Here is a 23,786-nt window from a genome sequence, read left to right as displayed (position 1 = left end):
GCACAACTGAGGCCGGACAAGAAGGGTGATTAAGTTTTGTCTGACCAAGGTAACCCTGTGATTGGCTGAAGACCATGTGCTTCAAACAATCACTGAGTTACCCTGGCCAATCAAATTGTCGTCTCTTTTCCTTACAGGATCTTGCAAATATTTAAATTTCTGTTTTAACTGACAAAATTGAACTAACATGTTTGAATCTTTCATGACTGAGCAGAGCTAAAAAAAAGGAAAATACTAACTTGAATTTGTTTTTTAAAGAGTGACAAAAAATACCAAATATAAAATGCTATTATTCATCGTAAAGAACAAATTACCATTTAAAATAATAGTTGTTAAGCGCAGCAACGCGCTCCGGGTAACTGCTAGTTGTTATAAAAATGTAAATTTGCATACTCTATTGATTGATATTAAACCGTAGCAATTAGGATATATATTTTTTTCATCGTCCCACACGTGGGTAATATTTAATTTTAATTATTTACATGGACCTAAGGATATTAAGGCTCGGCCCTGTAACAAATGTTTCATATTAAAAGTTTAGAATTCTTTTTTTATAAATAAGTGTTTCATTACTCCACACGTGGGTAATACCGTAATACTTAACTTATATGTTTACATGTACTAAAGGATATCAAGTCTGCAAAAGTTTTTTTTTTTTAAATATTTGTTGTTATAAATAAGTGTTAAAATATATCAATAAATATTGTTGTGGAACCAAAAAAAGCTGTAAATGATTGGTTTATTGCGAATATAAACCAAAAAAAGTAAACAAGGCCAGAATAGTCTGTTCGTGTTGGAACTAAAGTAAATGCAGTATTGCGAATTCTGAGGTATTTATAAGCATTTGGACTGTCAAGTATTGTCACTTGTTAGTTGATTGCTGGTAAATAAATAATCAAGCTAGACTCTGTGTGGTTCCTACATTTTAATAATTAATGCATAAATACATTGACACAGCGTACAACACAACTACTTACACAACAGAGAAAATCACAAATGTAAATTTAAAGGTCTTTAATTCTTGCTGAATACAATTTCAGAACAGAATCTTTTTAATAATGTCTCAGCAATGCTTGTAATGTACATAATTTGGAGTAAAGTTTGGTTCACAGGGTAAATTGGAGCACTTGCAAAGTAGTTCTGAACCAAAATTGTTCATGTTATCAGACAGTTAGGCAATTCTCTGTTATTAAGCCATTTTATGCATCGAAAGTACGATAAGTATTGGCTGTCCCATGCGGCTTAGAGACAAGAACTGGTCTTGTAAGCAGGTATTACAGGTAAGGGCAGTGTTAACACGAGCACTTTCTGGTAAAATTAACCTCCCTCCTTTAGTGTCAGTGAAATAAACCTGTCAGAATGTATAATCAGAGAATGTTGCCGTCATTTTAAAACATTTTTATTAGCTCAATTTCTTGTCCGGTACAAATTTTGCAATTGATATTAAAGCAACTTCTTGATAGGGTGTAGACTCAAAACTTGAAACATAGCCCACAAATGGATGACAACGCAACATAAAATCATTTTATTTTCATATTTCCCTTGGGCTACGCATTCATTAAAAACGGCTATTTTTGCTCCAGTATGACGAAAAATAGAACATATTTACACATTAAATACTAAAAAGTAGAAAACAATTTATAAATAAAAATACTTTTTTAATACCATATTTTTAAACGCACAAAAAGGTAGAAAATAATTTATAAATATGTGGAGAAAATGAATACTTGTAAGATTTAAAACGAAAAACGCGGATGCATGTAATAGATTATAATAGTCCAATAGGTGAAGGTAGTTGTAAATTAGCTATCGCATGCGCCTCACATTTTTTGTTTTAAATCTTACAAGTATATATTTTCTCCACCTATTTATAAATTATTTTCTACTTTTAAGTGCGTTTAAAAACCTGGTGTTAAAAAAAAAACTATTTTTATTTATAAACTATTTCTTTATATAATAGAAATAAACATATCTTCAGACAATATACATTGTAGATATACACTTATGTACAAGTTTTGATTTAAAAGGCAGCTGTGAGTTTTTCCTATAGAATATTTCTATGCAAAAACCATAATTATATAATTTTTAGCTTAACAGAAAATATCAAAATGATGCTTTCTGTAATTGAACACAAACCAAGGCAGACAATAGTGATCTAGTGTACACTAGTCGTTTGAAAAACCGACAGGGAAAGTAAGCCGTGTCAAGTGCCAACCACCTTTGACAGTATTTGTAATTTACATCAGTAATTTACATTACGCATCGACTAAACAGAAGGGACGTAGGAGAAGGAGCAGTCGTGCTAATGATAGCGACAGTTTACAGCAATCATTACGGTAGGTACATAATGATATTTGCTGCAAAGTTATTACCAGCATATATTATATCGACCTTCTTCAGAGATTTTAACTGCAAACATGGGATATTATATCGGAAATTATTCACGTGAAGCAATAAATAACTGCAAATATAAATTTGTTGGCGGTGAAGTTTTGTTTGTCAGAAAACATGTGCTGCGTTTGGCTGCCATTGACATCGGTTCGTCGGGCAACTCACCAACGACGACTTGGTAACTTGCCAAATCTCCGCATAGAGTATGAATATTGACAGTCAAAAATTGATGACAACACGACCATCAATCATAGGCCAAATGCATAGGCCGATTTCAAGGATTAATCTATCGCATATATTTTCATAAAAATAGAGTACCGTTTGATTCTAATTGAAAATTCGTCATACTTGCATTATAAGTGGTTTCAATCTTGAGTGATGCAAAACTATGAGGTTTCCAAACTTATATTGTGGAATAGAATGGTAGCCTAAAGTTAATGATTGTGAATGATAATGTTTAATTTTTAAGGTAAATCGGACTTTTCTTATTAATACTCGATAGTGATAGGAAAAGTCCAATTACCATAAAATCGTAAGAATAGTGCTGTGAGTTTTTATAACTGGGATTCAGACAAATATTTCATGAAAAGATCGAGCAATGCATAAAGTAAAGCTATGTACTTTTTTATACTATGCGCTTAAATAATACGCTTTTAACTATGTGCTTTAATGACCCACGATGACATAAGTTATGAATTCACCAAAGTTGGAGTCACCTTATAAAGATATTGCCTTGATACGTACAACTTTCCCCGACAACGTGCGTGGATGGCGATTAGTGGTTAGTCAAATGTAGCAAAAAACCAGGAGTGGCAAACATCCAAATCACATTCTAGATGTTACATAAATATGTTAAGGATGTCATATATACTACTAATAGCTTAGGAATGACTGTTGAACGCAATTTCCAAATTTATCGAAGACCGTAGAATGGTGAATGATAATACTTTACTACGAAAACATCCATACAATAAAAAGTAATTAGTTCAAAGCTAAAATCTTAAAGTTACCAATATTACATTATTTTTTAGTGTCTGCAAGTATCTACATATATACCTATTACTTTTAGTTTTTATTCATGGAGATTGGAGAGCGAAGGACTTGAATTATCTCATAAGTTTACTGTGTGCTTCTATCGTGATTCGAACTTAGCGAACTTGTCGTTATTTGGATACAGTTGTTGTTACGTAATACTGCACAACGTAGGTATAGTTGGCGATAAGTTGTCGTTATAATTTTGAACGATTAAACTTGTAGTGTAACCTAAGACAGAAAACATGCTTGTAATTATGGTTGTGTAACCATTCGGTGGCTCGAACTAAATACATTATTTTTAAATTGACATTTTTTTTTGACATTTTTTTAAATGTCTGCTACATGGCTACATTGAATGTTTGTCTACTTTACAATAGTTTATCCACATTAAACATTATTCTAAAGTACACTGAATTTATGTAGAAACAAGAAAAAGCTCCTGATGATCCCACACTTGGGGCGAAATGTACATAGAGCGTAAACTACAAAATTCATCAAGAACCTGGCAAACATAAGGTAAACAACATAAACTGAATTGATTTTTATTTGAATTTTACTTTACAGTTGCAGAATGGGAAGCGTACACGGACCACGCAGGCCAGCATGTCCAGGACACCCCGACAGGCCGCTCCTACACTTACAGATATGACGGCACTGGACACAAACAAAGGTCACTGGTGACAACTAGCCAAAGGTCGCGAAACTGGCCTAGAGGAACTGGTTTCGGGCCAGCGCCTGACCACGAGGGATCACCCAGTGAAGCCGCAGACCAAGTGTATGATTCATCTAAAATGATATACAAGTATGACGATCAAACCTTCGAGCCAAAAGTTATCATTCCTTCGCCTTTTTGGATTGAACCTTCTAGTGAGGAAAACACTGATTATATAACAAGAAAACAATATTCTGTATCAAATCAAAATTATCACCCAAAACCCCTTAGCTCTTTTCAACCACGCAACTCTGTACCCATTAATCCGACACTTCTTCCAGAAAGGCCAATTCGTACAAAAAATATTCCACCTCTTTCGATACCTAACATAGAGGTTAATGACGGTGGGATTTTAAGTAATGCCGAAGGAAATAAGATTAAGCTCAGAACTACAGATGAATCTTACTATGGAAAACAAGGTGCGCTTAAACCCCCTTTTACAATTTACGAGGAATATATACAATTCCCGTTAACTCAACAATCGCGTAAACCTCCAGAATCAGACATTGAAGTGGTGAGAAAACCACTCACGTTGTCAGAACCTAATGGCATTTCCCAAGGCAAACAGCATGTTCCATACGTAGAACAGCCCAACTGGAGCAGACACGGCAAAGTCGATATTTCCACTGCATTAAGTGGCCTCATAAGCCAACAGGCAAAACTGTCTGAACATATAAATACGATACTGAATATTCATAAAAATTCGCTACAAAGACACCAAGCAAACAACAGTCTGGTCCAACCACAATATGAAACAGACACTCGTAGAATTGGATTTAATACTCCAACTGAGATTGATGCTTTAGCCAATATAGACAATTATGGGACAATCGGTCCGGAAAAAGTATATCAAGTTAAAGTAACAAAGCCCCCAGCGATTGCTAACGATTTGAGATGGCAGGTTGAGAAAAATAAAGCGGCATTGCACCAGGCAGATAATGGAGTTTATGATGGTTATGATGTCTACACACCGGTCTTTAATGGACAATTCCCTGAAGTTTTCAAAAGTTCTGGCCCATTAAGAAAACCAATTACACACTCCTCACCACGACCAATTACAAAACCCCTACCACAACCAATTTTCCAATCTTTGCCACATTCAACGTTAAGCTCCTTACCGCAAAAAACTACACATTCTGTACCACAACCAATTATACATTCCTTAGTACTAGACGTTTCTCACTTCTCACCACAACCAACGTCACACGGCTTACCTCAACAAGTTTTGGACTCCCTACCACAACCAATTATACATTCCCTACCACAAGACGTTTCTCACTCCTCACCACAACCAACGTCACACGGCTTATCACAACAAGTTTTGGACTCCCTACCACAACCAATTATACATTCCCTACCACAAGACGTTTCTCACTCCTCACCACAACCAACGTCACACGGCTTATCACAACAAGTTTTGGACTCCCTACCACAACCAATTATACATTCCCTACCACAAGACGTTTCTCACTCCTCACCACAACCAACGTCACACGGCTTACCACAACAAGTTACGGACTCCTTGCCACAACCAATTATACATTCCCTACCACAAGACGTTTCTCACTCCTCACCACAACCAACGTCGTACGGCTTATCACAACAAGTTTTGGACTCCCTACCACAACCAATTTCTTTCTCCTCGCCGCAACCAAAAACACACTCCTTACCACAACCAGCGTCACAATTAGTACCACAATCAATTACACACTTCTTTCCACAACCTGTCAACAGCCAGTTGAGTGCTTTTGAAGATATCAAACCTGAGGCTCTCCAGGTTAGTCCGTAGGTCATAGACTATTTCTCTTAAGGTAATAAGGAACTAAATCTTTGAATGTAAGCTTTATTAATAGTAACATAGCATTATGTTAAGACTACTAACCAAGTGAAATACTCTTTAGTGAGAAAGAAACAGAAAAGAAAATGTTTTCATCGATGTATAATTTTAGTTTAATGTGAGAAATTATGTTTCCTTTTACAGAGTTTTCTCTATTAGGGATACCTAATACGTTTATAAAGGTAGATATTCATAGTACAAGTTATTAGTTAACTGGTTGCAGTGGGATCCCTGTGTAGGTCCAGGTGACCTGGCCGGCCACTGTGTCCCAGCAGAACTGTGTGATCTGACAGACAACCTCCATCACTACTCTGCTACCCAGAGACACTATTGTATCATCAAACACAAGCAGTAAGTACTGAGTAGTGTTGGTGAAGCCTAAAGAAGAAATACGTCATTATAGTGTCAAGTACCAACACTGTTTTTAACAAACAGTTCTACGTCAATCTGTCGTAATAGTATAAACTACATTATAATCAAGCTACTCCAAAATATGTTTACATCATCACACGTGACAATTTCTGATTATTTGCGTCAATATATTGTTTAGCTAATATTGATATTTTATGAATTGGCAGTAATTTGAGGTAACGATGTGATTTATGATCAAGATCCATTGGCGTTTGCTGTGTGAACCTCAAGCAGCATCCAGTGGTCAGGGTGCCAGGTGTAGCGAGTTCCCCTTCAGTATCAGATGATCATATCGCCTCACATCATCACCACCATGAACACTGCATCTACCCGATTGCCGACTATACAGGTAAAACCACATTAACTCTCGCCATAGACAAATAGAATTAAATACAGACTGACAGCACTGCTGTCGGTATATATTTAATTATATTTGGCTAGTTCCAAGTATATTGACTAGTTCTCTCTACTTCTGTTTTCTGTCAGGATATTACTGTATTTAATTGAGAAAAAATATTGGAATCAGCTTCATAAATATAAAAATACTGTACTTAAAAAAAGGCAAAAGTTTATGATTTATTTAAGACAGTATCTTGGTTAATTTATCGAAATTCATCCAACGTAATTAATCTATTTACAGAAATTAACCAAATATTTTCCAAACAATAAATGGTCAGACTCTGGCTTAAAGCTGTGGGAGAGGTAGAGGTCCTTTGTAATGGAAGACTTGATTTATCTCAATTTTTCAAGCATTTCCAGCTATAAATCTAAATTATGTTCTGGTAAGTTTATTATCTTAGACAACTTCAAATCACTTTATAGATTAGGTCTACCTGACATTAAAGGCTACTTTACTTTCCCTGCATCGTCAACTTGCTTGTGTTTAGATATTCTATCAGGCCTTATCTAAATATTCCACCAGAAAAATCATATTGATTACTCATGATCAAATAAATGTGTTGTTCAGTGTGTGGGCGTAGCGGTAAGATGATGTCCGACATCACCACACAGGCCGTGGCCACGCTGCGGGACTGGCCCTGGATGGCGGTGCTGGTGTTCAGATCCTCCCGCAGACAGTTCTGTGGTGGTACACTCATCTCCCGTCGTCATGTGCTAACTGCAGCTCACTGCTTTCGAACGTAACTATTCTAAATACTATTTAACTTAAAAACCATTAGAAATTTAACAAAGAGTTGCTACAGTTTATAATAAACATGTTTTAATGTTTGATCAATGAATAGAATTAGGAAATTTTAGGTGTTAATGGGGTGTTTATTTAAAGGTTTCATCAATATTTAGGCCTAGTATTCCATCACCGAATTATTTTTCAAACAATTCACTTTAAATTCGTTTGCCAAATTATCTGTTTACTCCTAATTCAAACAAACGTGGGCTGTTTGTAATAGCTACATAATCAACATTAAGCTACCTAAGTATCAAAGACCTATTGACCACCCATGTTTTATGTTTTCTATCTGACCAGGATCAACGCGTCTGATATCCTGGTAGTCCTGGGCGACTACGATGTCAGAAAGACCAACGAGAGCAGGTCGCGAGCATTCTCTGTGGAACGACTCATCTCCAACGACGACTACGACCCTGCGACTCACGAGAACGACATCGCACTGCTAGTGCTCAACACTACTACCGCCTACAACAACTACATCCAGCCAGCATGTCTGCCGGCGCCTGGTCCGCGCTACACCAACGTGTCCGCCGTCATCACAGGTCCACATTGTTCCCCTCAGGAACATTCCTATCTTTCTATGGATTTTGTCGTGTTTAGCTACCCACTTAGTTGCATAGCTGCATTTTGTGCTTAGTTTTGTTGTTTTAGTTCATTTACTGCTTGTCGTTGTTGTATTGTAATCTAGTTGTGAATTAAATATATCAATAGTATATACCAGTGGTCAGCGGAGCAAAGTGTCATTCCGAATCGTTTTAGTCCCAGCACTCCACAGATTATTTAAGATTCTTATTTTAAAACCAATGTTTCCAAAAAGTCCACTGGCTTTGTCCTTTGTCCTTAACAACCCTGTAACAGTTGAATTGAGTTATTTCAACTTTTAAACTACCTATATTGTTCTGTTAGTAGTATGAGATATGACCTGTTAGTAATGGTTTTATGAGATATGACACAATACGATTCTATAACTGTTGGTTAGGACAGTTACTATATATTTGTCCTGATACAGGAACTATTTGCAGGGTGGGGCCGGATCGTATACAAAGGACGATTGCCTACCGACCTGATGGAGGCACCTCTTCCAGTGTGGGACCAGGACATGTGTATTCCCAGATTCCCACAGACTATATTTAACACAAGCATGTGTGCCGGAGCTTTTGAAGGTGGAAGAGATTCATGCCAAGTAAGTTAAACCTATGATTAAACTACTAAAAGTCTAGCTTGCCTTAAAGCTTCTTAGTTACTTCCCTTAACAATCCAATAAAACCGCCATTGATTGCCTTCACGTCTTCCAAACTCCTAGTCTTTAATAACATACTGTTCCTGTTCATCCACTTGACACACACTTTGGCGGGCTTCACCCTTATCAGTTTCTTTATCATAATCGTTTATATTCGTCATAAGCGTTTGACCATAATCATGAGCAATAACCTCCATATCTCAGGTTCATAGCAATAATAAACCCCATAAAAGGTTACGCATTATCAACTTTCCTGGTTTTGGTTATTGATGTATATGCTACTGATGTTCTTGTTATTCATTTATGTGTTATTTTTGAACAGATAACTCCAACATATTGTTATTAAAGCTTTATATTTCTTGTATGTTGAACGATTTTTAAACAACCATTCATTGTCTGAAACATTGTTAAAAACAGAAATAACTTCTGTCGACGCCATAAGTTCAAACATTTCTGTGTCATTTTTTGCTAAAGGAACTTAAAAAGTATGTGCGTAAAAGGAGAAAAAAATTGGTAGTTATACAGCGCAAATTCAATGATTGTACATTTGTTTTGAATGTGTTGGGAATGGTAAAATACGCAGTTCGTAGCACAGAACCACCGCAAAAAAACTGCACACTGTGCCAAGTACGACGTGTACGGAGTGAATGACACAGTGTCACAAAAGCAAGAAATGGGCATTTGTGAGTTGCACTTTATATATTGTTTTGAGTGTAGAGAGACTGTCAAGCACAGTGTCGCCAGATCAGGAGATTGGCCATTGTATAGTGTACTTAAATGCATATTAGTGAATTTCCTATAATATAGGGAATAAGTTAAACTCATTACGGTAATGTATTACCGTAGATCTAATGGTAAGACCTGGACCCGGGACTGATCAGTTTTTTTGTTTTGCCATCCCCAGAGGCCAAAACCCCATCCGTTCAAATTCCAGCAAGGTAAATGTAAATTGACTTAGTCTGCAGGTTCTCTGCGGCGGGGGAAGCATGGACGACCGCTAATGACACAACGGAGCACAGCAAGCAAAACAGGATGACTACAACAGAGGATTGGCAGTTGTGTGGTGTACATATGATGCAGTTGAACTTTGTACATATGATTTTTTATGTGCAGGGGGACAGTGGAGGACCTTTAGTGACACAGTGTCACCACAGCAAGAGGTGGATCATCATCGGAGTAGTGTCTTGGGGCATACGCTGTGCTGAGAAAGACAAGCCAGGAATATACACCAGAGTCAACGAGTATCTTGACTGGATACATGAAAACATCGTCGAGAACACTACTGGTAGTGCATCAACCCCTGAGCCTACCGTCTTAAATACATTTTTAACCTTACACCCTCTTGTTACTACAATATAGAAAAATAAATTGAAAAATGAAAATTTTATTTAGCACTTGCCCATTTATTATCTAAAGTCACATAAATGAACTTAGTTTTAGATTGACCTAGCATACCACGCTAATGTGAGGTATTATTATAGGTAGGGATTCTTTTAAAACTAGTGTCCGTCAAAATAGTACATCATTAACAGTGCTTGCCTTACGGTACTTTGGTATTATACGGAGTCCACCTTTATACTTGCTTAGGTTGGGTTATCATAAATAGAAAGTATGACTCATCAGGTATCGTTCGATTCATAACAAAACGAGGAAATTCCAACAAACATATTTATGATAGATAACCCAACCTAACATAATACTAATATAACCACCGCAGCCCGCTGTAAAATAAGTGGCCTCAGTATAATACCAAAGTACCTAAATTACTTGAATCTTAACAAGATATGAATGAAGAACTCATTATAGTTCATTTAGGTTCATTTTAGAACAAAGAGAACGAATCACACTCAGTAATAATTTCCTTATAGCTATTTATCTTTCCACATATACTATGTAAAATATTTGTCTAAAAACTTTGCCTTGGCATAAATTGTATGTTTTTTAAATCTCATAAGTCTCATAAGAGGTAAAACATTACTATTCCTGTCACATACAATCATTATATAGACGACATTAGCAAAATTAAAAAATAACACAGTATTTTTGTTAACGAACGATTTTTAACAACTCCTCTTAAAAAAAATCTGACTAACAAGCTAACCACGCATTTTAGGTTGAATATGGATAGATTGTTTTAGAACATCCAAGAAAATAGTGTTCTTAAAGTTAATAGTTACTTATGATTTTACCCCTAGCAAAGCTCACTCAGTCAGTACTGACTTTTATTAAACTTTTAGTAATGTATATATAGGCCCAGATACAGGAATGAAAGTATTGAGCCCATGACATAATATTAGTGTAAAGCCAGAACTTTAGGCCAGTTGAAGTTGAAGACTATCACATAGGAACGACCTTGGGACTGAGGTATCACTAATGAGTCAATACTGGGTAGCGACGTCAGCGCAGGAAGAACCACACTACAGAACAGCACAGAACCAACTTGCCCGTGCATAATCTCACTCCGAGAACAATAATGTGAAAATAACATGAAATTGAGCTGTGGCGACCTTGAGGAGGAGCGCCTTCTAGCGGGGAAGTCCGCAACTGTGTGTGTGTGGGGTCAGTTAATGTTGATAATCTGAGGCCCTACAGTGTACAGTGTGCAGACGATACCGCGGCAGTGTGAAGTGAAGATGTCCACGACCGCAGTGGTGTTGTTGTGTTTGTGTGCGCCACCGTTGGTCCTGTCCTTCGCCCACGTACCCGGACGAACCGATGTTCAAGGTCAGCTTTATTCAGTTATTACCTAAAGTGTAGGTTACTTGTAACAATTAATTACTATTTGATGTTTGATCTATAATCAATTTTTGATATTAAAAGCAAGAATCTACAAACACGTTGGTATTGGTGAATATAGTATTTTTTTTTATGTTAGCCTTTAAATATTTCCTCACAATTAAAGTCAATATTGACTAAATAGGCAGTTGCCCTGGGCATTGTAGTGTGGATAAGATGTTTTGACTATCTCGATTGACCAAGTGAACAGATTGAATGTGCTAAGGACAACTACCCATCTTAATTTGAGGACTAATGTGCCAAACAAAGGTTCTATTACAAATAAAGTCTTAAATTTGAAGAGCAAATGTGAATTGCAACACGTAGTTTATTACCCAAGATCATGTTATGTTGCGCGTTGGCTACCTTTTATTGAGCGGAGCGAAGCGAAGCTCTTTGGGATCGACTTCAATGCTAACTTTCTAACACATTAACTCAATAACGGCTGAACATATTTAAGCCAAACCTAACTAGGGGTTTTTGTCAAATATTGGAAGGTTTAGATGAAACCAATTTTAATTTTTGACAAGTTAATGCCTATACAATTTAAAAGGTATATAAGAGGTATAACTCAAAGTGTTTAAATGTTAACATTGACCATACAAGATAATGTACCTTGATATGGTTTTCTGAGTAAATATGGTATTCGTAAATTACAAGGAAAAATGTGGTTCGGATTCCACTATAAACTGTAGGTCCCTTAGTTGCCATTAGCTGTATGGGCTATTAATTAACAGCTGTGTCTAAGGAACATGTCGGCCTTAGTCACTAACAAGACTACAAGATCGCGCCACTCATCCTACACTCATCCTTCACTCATATTTGGGTTAAAATACGCACATAGTGGCGTCCCCATCTTAAATAATTGATAATTGATAATTGATAATTGATAATTGAGTTATTAATTTGCAAATGCTTTGATTTCACTTATATAAAAAGGTAACAAGGCAATATTTGTAACGATAGAGTACATAAAGGAAATCCAATATAGTTGATTATGCAATGTATTGTGCTGTGACAAAAAAATGTTTACAATGTTTTGGATATACTGTATTGGCTAGCTATTTATGAACGAACGAAGAATTTGCGAAATTGTATAGGCTACTATCGTTAAACGTCTACGTTTTTCAGACTAGTAACATAGAATGATAAGAATATAAAGAGAATAATTAATAGAGGGCTATGTTGTGCTACAAGGTATGATGGCAGGGGAATTTATAGCATCGGATATTGAATAATGTATCTGGGTTTGAATGTAACAGCGTCAAATCAGCGTCTAGAAGTATTGCCTATAAAACTCCAGGTCTTTGAAATATGTTTGTTAGATTTTTACTGAAAACTTTAATCAAGCAATTTTACTTAATTTTGGTACCTAATACGATGAGGGGAATATCTTGTCATTGTAAAAAAGATAAAGTTTTGGGGTTGGCGAATAATGCCAAATTATTCTGTAAACAGGCTATAAAAAAAATATAAATAACTATGATTTTTTCACGATTAAGAATTATAAAATGTATGGTATAATAATTTAAATCTCATAAACATGCAAAGTTAAACCTGACATCCCAGAAGACGAGATACAAGGTGAAGTCTGATATAGGCTACTGCTCATGATCATCTATGACTTCGGTCTGAGCAGTGAGCGGGGTATAGGCAGAGGAGCTCGGAGCTCACATTGACCTAGTCCAGTGTGTAGTGATGTATAGTTGAATGGTGAAGTAACTAAGGCATTTTGTTACAGCATAATATGCATAACCAAAATAATAAACCGAAGACACATGGACTTGTAGTCTTCTATAACGAGTTATTTTAGATAGTTCAATTGTAATTGGTGGTCAATCGACTGACTTTGCCAATACTGTATCTGTATTACATGGATGAAAGGCAATAAAGATACTTGATTCTTGTACAAGATATTTTAATAGAATATTAAAAAGTTTATAAAAAAGAGTGACATTATTAAAAAAATGAATGTACTAACAAATAAATTTATTAAAACTTAACGTAAACAAAAAAAAAAGGATATGAATATTTCTGGAAATTTGTTTAAATAAAAGGTCATATTTATATTTTTGTGTGTGTATAATACAACTTATGTTATTTATTATTCCAATAATACGTTACAATCGTTATTAACGTTCAACGATCAGTAATTTAACTAGATTACAAGAATATTTACTCACCGCGCAGATACCAATTCTAAAAAGGTACTAAAATACTACAAAACAGTACCAATTAGCTGTCGTATTTGAGTTATTCCAAATATATCCTATTATTTACTTTTATTTATTTATTTATTTCCTCTCAACGGTTACACCATTTTGAAACATTTTGATAAACATTATACTCAATAACCTGTTTCAGTAGAAATCTATACTGTACAGAAGGAATCGTCATACCAACATTGTCCCCGGAGTAACGTTTGTATAAAGTTATATCTTGGCTGACAGGAAATGTTTTGTTTCAAGGAAACATATGTTTTTCACTGTTTTATACGTAGTGAAGTTGTTTTGTATTTTGATACTTTACTCTAAATCGATACATGGGCCTTATATAAGATGTAATTACGAGTTAAGGAATTCGAAGCTTAACCAAAATATACAGGTTAAGGGGGTGGTGGTGAGACGTAGAAGAAGTTGGCGAAAGGATAAATGCAGTGTTTATACAATACTGTAGGATCCGGTAGTTCTCTATGAGGATTAACATTAAGGAGAGGGCACGCGAATAGGGATATACCTGTTGCGGTGAAGCCAGATTTGCAGAACACTAGAGGGGAACGCGGAACCGTAGAGTGGCAAAAAGCCACAGCTGTAACATGGGAAAGACAAAGAAAAACATGACGCGAGCTGTTTTCGAATAAAAATTGCCGCAAAACTAAACCACCTGTGTTATTCACCGATGGCATTCTTAAAGTAAAATAAATTTCCAATCGTATGGTGTAAATCCTTTCTGTAAAAACCGTTATTTATTATTTACTATTAAATGGTAATTCTCTTAGGTAATTCTGGAAGGAATTTTACAATTTGTTTGCCACAACGCAATTTTAGAGTAACTTTTGGATATCAAACATAAAACAAACGTGTCAGAGGCATGAAATTATCTTTGTGCATATTGTCTAGTTAACTTTCTGACTGCGTCTCTGTAAGTTACAATACATTTTATTCAGGTCCTTTGTTTTATTTATTTTTTCATCAAGGTGTCGGCACAAAAGTAGTTAACGGTTTGACTTTACTACCTAAACTTGCCTTCAGAGAAAACCCGTATAGTTGAAATGTCAGCCTAAGTATATATGTTTGGTTATTTATTACGCCTAAATGCAATTTACTTTGTACATACAACATTTATGTGACCGGAACATTCAATTAACACAGTGTGGCAATGCAATAAGACAGCTTTCAACAATGTCAATGCACTTGGTTGACAGCATCGTTTGACATGTTAGCATTAAACACGCTTAACATTAAAAGATAAAACGCTCAGTGTTGATGGGCGAAACTCCAAAAATACACTACAAAGCCCCGTAAACCGTAATATAGATCAACACAAATATAATTGCACATAATACACTGTATAAATAAACAAATACTCTAGGAATTTCGTGGCTCCACACCTGCTCTAATATCAACTGATTTTACTGAAGTCTTCAAAACAAAAATACAATAGCGGTGTTATTTTCGCCAACATTTTGAGAAGGTCCAAAGGTTTTTGAAGGGGTCCGATTGTTGACATACATTTAGAAAGCAATCGTTCAAGATATAAACTTAACTGTTTTGATAAAGAGTAATAACGGATATTGTTAACATTATGGTGACATAATTGGTAATGGAGTGTCTTCAGTTTGTTTTTGCAGTGAGATATTAAAATAAGATAGGTTTTTATCGATTAGAAGTACACGTATACTCATATAGTAATCGTCGAAGGTTTACAATATGTTTTGTCTTATAAAGTGTCTTGCTTTATATAAATGCGTCTTTTGCTTCATTCAGATTTAAAGTATCGTATAAATGATAGCAAACTAAAACCACATATAAAGTTATGGTAAAACTCGAAAAGCAATTAATTATTCATACAAAAATCCAATTGGATTGTCTAATCTCGGGGAAATGAAATTGAGTCCGTAGTAAGATCAATGTAAAGATTAACTCCTGAAACAGGAAGGACGGGGATATCAACATTTATCTCTCAGAATAGTTTGTCTTTTCCTGGTACTTGTAATATTCATTGAAAAGTTTTTTTCACTGGGTCCATAAGTAACTTTTTAATTGGTCGTTTTCATCAAGTTTAGCATGGATATTTTTATTTCTTGTAACAACTATGTTTACTTGATATAAAATATATGTATATTTTTATCTAATAAATGTATTGTATATAACAGCCTACTTACTGTTTACTGGTAACGCATTATATTGACGTGTTCGCATTAAAATTAGAACATAGTCTTAGACACGCGAATTTACAGTGTAGTTGTTTTAATTATTTTATATTTCTTTCGTATATGTAGTTATTTTTTGCCTATTTGTTGGGACTTTTGTGAAAATACATGTCTGTGTTAAAGGTAAGAATACTTTTAACTTCAAAGTGATAAAATAATAATCCGAAAATAAGACGTATTTATGTAAATATAGCAAAATAAAAATGAACTGTTTATATTTTGACACAAATTACATATCTAAAATAATTACTTTCAATTATTGTTAAAATTAGGGTTTCTCAAAAGGGATGTTTAATAATTATGTAAGACAGATCCTCACCCTTACACTTAAAAAAATAAAAATATTGAAGGGTCTGTAATGTTTGAAGTAATTATATGGCCATATACGATTTTTGTGTTGATGGCTTTGTTTTTACACAGACATAAATTTCACTAAAAAGACGCACCCTTGACAAAGCCACAATGAACTGAATGTGTAAAAAAACATGGTTTGGCACGTACAATCCTTCCTTCGTAAGCGTCTGCCCATGTGCCTAATTTAAAGTCATGTCGAAGGTAACTTTTAAGGAAGATTCCTTCTTAGTCAGTTTGAAAGGATTATGTACTATTACGTAGTATGACAGTTTGACCGGAGTCAACCAACATCGCTATGATAGTCTAGGTGTCCAAGAGAGTTACAAACCAATCTTGGACCATACTTAGGTTTCTCATCAACATGATATTAGAGTTCTTTTTAGCATGAGTTTATGTACCTAAAGGGCTTAGTGAGTAAACAATAAAAATCTAATGGAGGCAACAGAGTGTTCTACGTCCCTTGGTAAAGAACCACATCAAAACTGATATAAACCGTTTCCTGTCGGTAACAAATTCGACAAAACATAACCATTCGTTAAAGAAAATATAATAGGTGATGTTTGAGAATGGAATTCTTAAATATAATAATAAAACTGTTGGTAGGCATGTCGAAATAAAGGCTATGACGTAAATAAAGAAATATAAAAGCTAATGTATCCATGTGGTACTTACTTTTGAATTGTTCTTGTCTAGACTTCTTTAAAGTGAATAAAATCAGATTTCATCATGGAGTTATTTAACGTAGAAAACACAGACATAGTATGTTGGTCATTATGGATGAAGTAAAAACCGATCATTCGGATTTGAGAAGTAAATATTAGTTTGTTTTGAATTTAATTAATGTTCCAGCTGATCGAATAAAGTAAATAAAAATTTCAAGTCTAAATTACTTGCAGAATGCTATAATAGATCGTGTTTACGAAAAAAAACTACTGTTAATTGAGTGATGTGTATATTTTTGCTGGGTTGTGCGTAAAAAAGCTTAAAAATTACACCTCCTTTTGGAAATTGGTGACGAATTAAGGAAGTCATGGCATATCGACAAGAAAAAGTACTTTAGAAATAATATTTAACAAAATAATACCATCGGTAAACTAGGCATAGAACGGATACTAAAGATAATAAAACTATTAACTTATATTTATGATTATTTATGATTTAAAGTGTATTTTTAGATTATTATAATTTTTTCTACTGACCACACAACTTGATAAAGTGGTCAGTTATATTTCCAATATTATAAGTGTTCATACCTTGTAATTTTTTGATGGAAATAAAATCATTTATTCACATTCATTTATTTATATCAATAATATTTTTGTAAAGATGCAGAGACTTAGGAAACATTATTGCATACAATTTGATTGACATAACTTTAACACTGACTGTGTATAGTTTTATAATAGAACATTTATTTATACAAGTAGAGGATTTAAAAGTATTTACGTAATAGCTTAAAGTTGTTTTTATTTTCAAGAAGTTAATTTGATGATGTAAGGATACTAACACCATTATACTGTATTGGTAGAAAGGGTCACCAAAGTAAATGATAGTATATAGTTGCGGTGTCACTCACGATGTATCCAGGAGAAAGGGACAGAGAGCTAAGTGTACATTTCAAGGACGTCTGAGTAATATCTTCAGTTTTGTCCGAAATTGTGTTTGACCTTGTTTACACGAGGTGGAGGTTGTGATCAGTCAATAAACACCTGTGTTTTCTAGAAATCTAAACAAGTTATCCGGCTGAACTATAGCTAACCATAACATCACCGATAGTTAACAACTTATGTCGTTAGGCATATAAACATTTTAAAGGTTTACATCTACTATTTCAACTACATTTATTAACCCATTTCATAAGATATATGGGTGATTCAAAATAAATACCACATTTTAGGAACTTAATACTCTACAGAGAAAAAAGGAAAGCTAAGCACTTTCTGTGGTGAATTTAGGAGGCTATAAAGTTTTATTTAGCTGCTCGCTCATTTTGTTCGCTTGAGGCGCTGTTGACAAGGAGTCAGAGCGTCGGTTGATAAGATGGCCACCGCTCAACAGATGATGTTTTTGATGTTATTGAGTACGGCAGAAGTGAATGACAGTTGTTCAGTGAGCATTTCGAACGAAGTATGGTGTTCAACTTCCTGATAGGTGGTGTATTAAACGTCGGTGTAAACAGCTTAAAGGGAATGGGTGTTTTTGCAAGGGAAAAGTTCTGGACGAAAAGTGAGGAACGAGTTTGAGTAACGGGTTGATATTGCTTAAATCTGGAGATAGTCATATTGAACATCCCTCAACTAGTTTTTGAATAAAAAAACCTTTTTCAATACTCTTTGTAATGATGTATAACAGAAGGTTCTACAGTATTATGTTTCTTTCATTAAATAGACATTTTTAAATTGTGCTATTCTTTTTTAATCACCCTGTACATCCATAAATTCATATGATACTTTGCATAAATTATTATTATCAGCAATCGTTTCAAGTTAATTATGTGTCTTTCATCGACACTATTCTAGGAAATTGTTCGTGCGTTAAAATAAAATCTACTAGAGTGTAACAGAGAAAATTTGCAACAAAATCACTTGCAATATTTCCGAGAATTGCAAAAGAAGTTAACGTTGATAATATTAAACCAAATTAATAAAAACTAGTAATACTATCAGCTCATTATTATCGTACTATTGTCATAAATTCATTTTAGTATACCACAAATATAAATAACTAAAATTATAAGGACGTTTAGGCTTAAAGCAAAAGAAAATAAGGGATTATAAAACACAGAAGTCCTAGGCTGAAGGTTTGCGTTGATGTTTTGATCTATGATGTTTTGACTGCTGGTGACCTCACACAGACGAGTTATCTCACGGTTATCTCAGTATTAGTATTCATCATAACAAGAATAGCAGTGAACATGCTTATAACTAATTAGAATTAAAATTATTTAAAAGCTTTAGTTTTTCACTGAAAAATTATCATTTGGAATAGGAATACAATAATGTAAGAGGAATTATAGATGTGTACTTTAAATGTAACTTTTATTTTTCATTTTATAATCGCTTTCTCCATGTCTGTGCCATGAGCAGGTACCTTGCTAAACGTAAATCCAGCAATAGATACATGATCAAGCTCATCCAAGGCCTTGAGCTACGAGCAAAATGCAAACGAGGTGACGTGACATAGTTTATACTACAAATGGTTTATCTTGGCAGTCTTAGCCTTTGACGCCCAAAGTAGCAAAATCAGTATTGACATAATTTTTTATCAGTAAAGGTAAAAAGGTAAAGGTAGGTTTTACCATGCAATTGACTTGCGTTAACGTTAACCATTGCACAGACGTCATGGGTATACTTTTTAAATTATAACTATAAATACTAGTAGGCACTCCAATGATTGACCATTTTAAAATGTACATACAGCAATATACACTAATAATAATTCAGTTTAAAAAATCTGTGTACAACTAAATCTACAGTTCTAATGGACCGATTTGCTTAACTAATGAGTGGATTGTTGGAATATTACTCCCTGTAAATTTGCAAGAAAGTATGTTTTTGTTAGGATTTATGTTTTTATAGCCTAAGAAATTCATGAAAAACAGGGGGGTTCACGTTTTTTTATTTGGAGGAAACTTTTGGCTGCCTTTTTGAGTATTTTCAAGAAATGCATAGTAGTATTTTTTAGGAAATTTTATTCCCTTTCAAAATATAACTGTCAACTTTGGTCATTTATCGTCCACTTTGGACGATATACTCACCATTTAAAATTTATTTCAATAGGTCGAACAGCCCCCAAATGTATAAGAAAATATAAAGATATATATTTTTGTTAAACTTTGTACAAATAAATTTACAGTTCTACTGTGCCAATTTGATCACTTACTAGGTTAATCAAAGGCTTTATCCGTGTAGATTTGCAAATAATTATGACAGTTTGATTTCTTTAGAGACTTATGTTAATAATGGGCCTGCCGGTATGCAGCATCTGATCATGTGGAATATGTGTTAATGATCTTTCGCTACACTGCTACTGTGTGCGAAATGATCTGTTTTCGTTACATTTTTATCACCTGCGAAAATTCATCACTACACCGTTTACTACAAAAATAGTTATTTGTGTAACTAGAGGGCGAAGTGACATTTTGCTGCACACGGGAAAATGTTTTCACACTAGCTGTAGTGAAATCATTTTAACATTTTTCATTTACGCATAACACTACGTGGTAGTATTATGCGTAGGTGAGTGTAGAAAGTTTCTCGAGTGCAGCAAAGGCAGTTTCCACTCGCATTACAGATTATATTTTCCCTACAGTTACTATAAAGCATATAAATAATTAGTCTTTCAAACACTGTACAGCATGTTTTGATGTTAGGTTAAATCCAAACATTGAACGTTGGGAAACGCTGCACCAGCTGATCGTAGTCGTAATAACTTGAAGTGTTGCTAACTCATTTTCTAGCATACATGTTACGTATTTTGTGTTGTTTGGTTGAAATACTGTATCGAATACTGTTGTGCGAAAAAAAACTGTTTGGCAAAAGTAAAAAGTGTGTGGCAAAAGTAAGTAGATGCAGCAGTTGGCAACTTCATGTGCTATAATCAGAGCAAGGAAGGCCACTTTGTCAGATAACTGTAGAAGAAAATGTTTGCTATGCGAAAGTAATATTTAATATCGTTTTTGGATTTTACCGACGTAAACAAACATTTGTTATTTTTTGTTAACTGTTTCAATTTTATTGACCAAAACTGTACAACCAAAATACCTACTTTAAGTTGAAGGCATAACCTAAAAATGCCATGCGTTTTGTAATGTTTCTAACTGTAAAAAAGACTTATCTTACTTACTGTATGTTTTAGTAAAGAAAATAATTAGTCGTTGTTGTGTAGCGAAAAATAATGTTTAGATGAACTCACTTTCTACTCTTTTTATGAAATACTTTATACTATTACCTACCGCCGTTTTTTAAACTAGCCTTTTAAATTCAGTTCATAGAATTGAAAAGTTTCACTTTACAGCAATAAACTTTTTTTACTTTTTTACTTACTTAACAGCGTCGTTTTGTTACTTTGCAGTACACATTTGGACCAATGAAATTCAAGGATAGAGAGAAAATAAGTAAAATTTGAATGATTCGAACGTCAACTTATCAGCTGTTAAAGCCGTTTTAATTGATTATACAATGAGTGAGTGGTTGGGACAAAGTGTAGTTGCATCACAATTAGTTGCAATGAGAGGTTATACACGGAAACATAACCTGTATTAGACGTTATGAGTAGTGATTGTTAGTAATTAAAAACCGGTCATGGGTAAAGTAGTGTACGCAACTCGCATACAACTTAACGACACTCTACTAAACGTAAGCAACTCTTCTACTTCTATAATTAGTCATAGTTAATAAATGAGAATATGTTACTACATTATTCAGCTCAAATTTACTATATTATTAATTCTGACTGAGGCATTAATATATCATTTTGTATTGCAGGGGTCCAGCCACTTCACCACCAGCCGCGCCTACACACAGATAATGCTTTTACGTGGAGGGTAGGTCACTTGGCAGCTATGGTCAACTATTGTAGCATAACTCGCGTTTTGTTTGATAAGCAACGCTCATTAAAATAATTATTTTCAACTTGTTATGTAAATGAGAGAGACAATTCAAGGCCCCACTTCTAGTGGGGCCTTGGACAATTGCGTTTAAAATTTTCGACAGCTAAATTACCATTGAGCAGGTACACTAGTTTCATAGTCTTTATTCGAAACAATTTGTTTATTAAAATAATTTGAATATTAGGGCTTACATCTTTACAAAATATTTAAATATAAAAAAAACTGTTACTCATACTTTGGTCTGTTACTTTGGAATACATAGCCCTCTAACTTGAATACAAATTATTGGGATGAATATTTATCAATTTGTTATCTCTTGAAGTTATTGAACCCAAAGTTAAAATCTTATTACAGTTTAAATAATTTTAAACAATGCACATTACAAAGATTTTACCTAGCTCACAATATTGGTTGAATGTGGCTTATATTAAAAATCTTGCAATTTAAATGATCAAGCAAATTTAAATGTTAAAGTTTGTTATATGTATGACAGGTTCGACGTCAGGCCCCGGCAGCGCCGCCCAACCTGCCGGAGGACATCTACCCTCTCGGGGACTTCAGGGGTGAGTACCGAGACCAGGACATAGCTACATAGCGTCTACACGTTCATCAGTCTGGTTATGAAGATTGAGAATAACTTCACATCAATACATTTTCAATCACATTCGTGATAGTTTTTCAACTACACGATTAGTTTAATCCTGAAAGTCTCCCAACCGTGTGAACATACAAATTAATAAATAATACCAATGACACATAAAATACAAAACTATCATAGCAAATAATAAGATTTAATTTGAAAAAAAAAAATTTTAATTAGATTATTTGGAGCATATTATATGGGGAGGAAAAGTATTTTTTTATGCATTTTAAAACATCTCTTTACCACGAAAAACTATTACATCGAGTTTTAATTATTAATACCATCCATGTGCTATTTATTTATATTTTCCTCAAGTGGTGATCTTTTCTGTGCAACACACTATCCTTAAAACATGAAAGTTAAAAAGTTTGATCAAAATTTATAAAGGGTTTTGTAAATACCCCCCGGGGGGGGGGGGGCGTACGAAGGTTGTTTTTAAAACAAAAGGCTCAAGCTTTGTCGTATTATGTCTAATATCCTAAATGTTTTTAAGTGGTTTGATTTTAGAGGCCATTTCGACAAGCACGTTGGCAATTTTATCTTTGGAGAACGTTTGACGACATTTAACAGTTCCTCACATTTTTAATGCTAATGGTATTTTCATTACCTTGAATTAAAATAGTTTTGTCTCAACTTTAAGATGGTTACAAATATAACTATAAGTTTAACCATTTTTCGTTACCAAGAAATTGTTATTAGTGTTTTAAAGTGCTTTTAACAAACATAGGTTACATAAACATATATTTTTAATGAGTGTGTTTGTTCAGTTTGTGGTCGCAACGGCAAGAAGATGTCGTCGATTACGAAGGTGGCTCCCACGACAGTGAGGGACTGGCCGTGGATGGCGGCGTTGGTCTACCGTGCGACGTTCAAGCAGTTCTGTGGCGGGACACTCATCACGAGGCGCCACGTCCTAACTGCGGCTCACTGCTTCCCCAGGTATGTCTCCCACGGCTCACTGCTTCCCCAGGTATGTCTCCCACGGCTCACTGCTTCCCCAGGTATGTCTCCCACGGCTCACTGCTTCCCCAGGTATGTCTCCCACGGCTCACTGCTTCCCCAGGTATGTCTGCCACGACTCACTGCTTCCCCAGGTATGTCTCCCACGGCTCACTGCTTCCCCAGGTATGTCTCCCACGGCTCACTGCTTCCCCAGGTA

At 34.8% G+C, this 23,786-nt stretch overlaps 1 protein-coding gene across 1 annotated transcript in view; it reads left to right on the top strand.

Moving 5' to 3' along the window:
* The window catches only part of LOC128999931 (uncharacterized), a 43,690-nt gene that overhangs the window by 17,433 nt on the left and 2,471 nt on the right, over positions 1-23,786 (top strand). Inside the window, exons 3-14 of the mRNA XM_054426721.1 lie at positions 3,991-5,915; positions 6,199-6,326; positions 6,587-6,735; positions 7,354-7,525; positions 7,870-8,114; positions 8,595-8,755; positions 9,926-10,156; positions 11,008-11,020; positions 11,396-11,536; positions 21,860-21,918; positions 22,478-22,547; positions 23,395-23,566. Of these exons, the coding sequence (XP_054282696.1) occupies positions 3,991-5,915; positions 6,199-6,326; positions 6,587-6,735; positions 7,354-7,525; positions 7,870-8,114; positions 8,595-8,755; positions 9,926-10,156; positions 11,008-11,020; positions 11,396-11,536; positions 21,860-21,918; positions 22,478-22,547; positions 23,395-23,566 (3,466 nt within the window). The remainder of the gene's footprint in view (positions 1-3,990; positions 5,916-6,198; positions 6,327-6,586; positions 6,736-7,353; positions 7,526-7,869; positions 8,115-8,594; positions 8,756-9,925; positions 10,157-11,007; positions 11,021-11,395; positions 11,537-21,859; positions 21,919-22,477; positions 22,548-23,394; positions 23,567-23,786) is intronic.

The sequence above is a fragment of the Macrosteles quadrilineatus genome, unplaced genomic scaffold (genome assembly GCF_028750875.1).
Source record: "Macrosteles quadrilineatus isolate MER2022 unplaced genomic scaffold, UCM_ALF_1.0 Scaffold_1__1_contigs__length_201487025, whole genome shotgun sequence".
Classification (NCBI taxonomy): domain Eukaryota; kingdom Metazoa; phylum Arthropoda; class Insecta; order Hemiptera; family Cicadellidae; genus Macrosteles; species Macrosteles quadrilineatus.
Note: the sequence above shows the minus strand (reverse complement) of the source record. Positions and strands in the feature narration are given on the sequence as shown.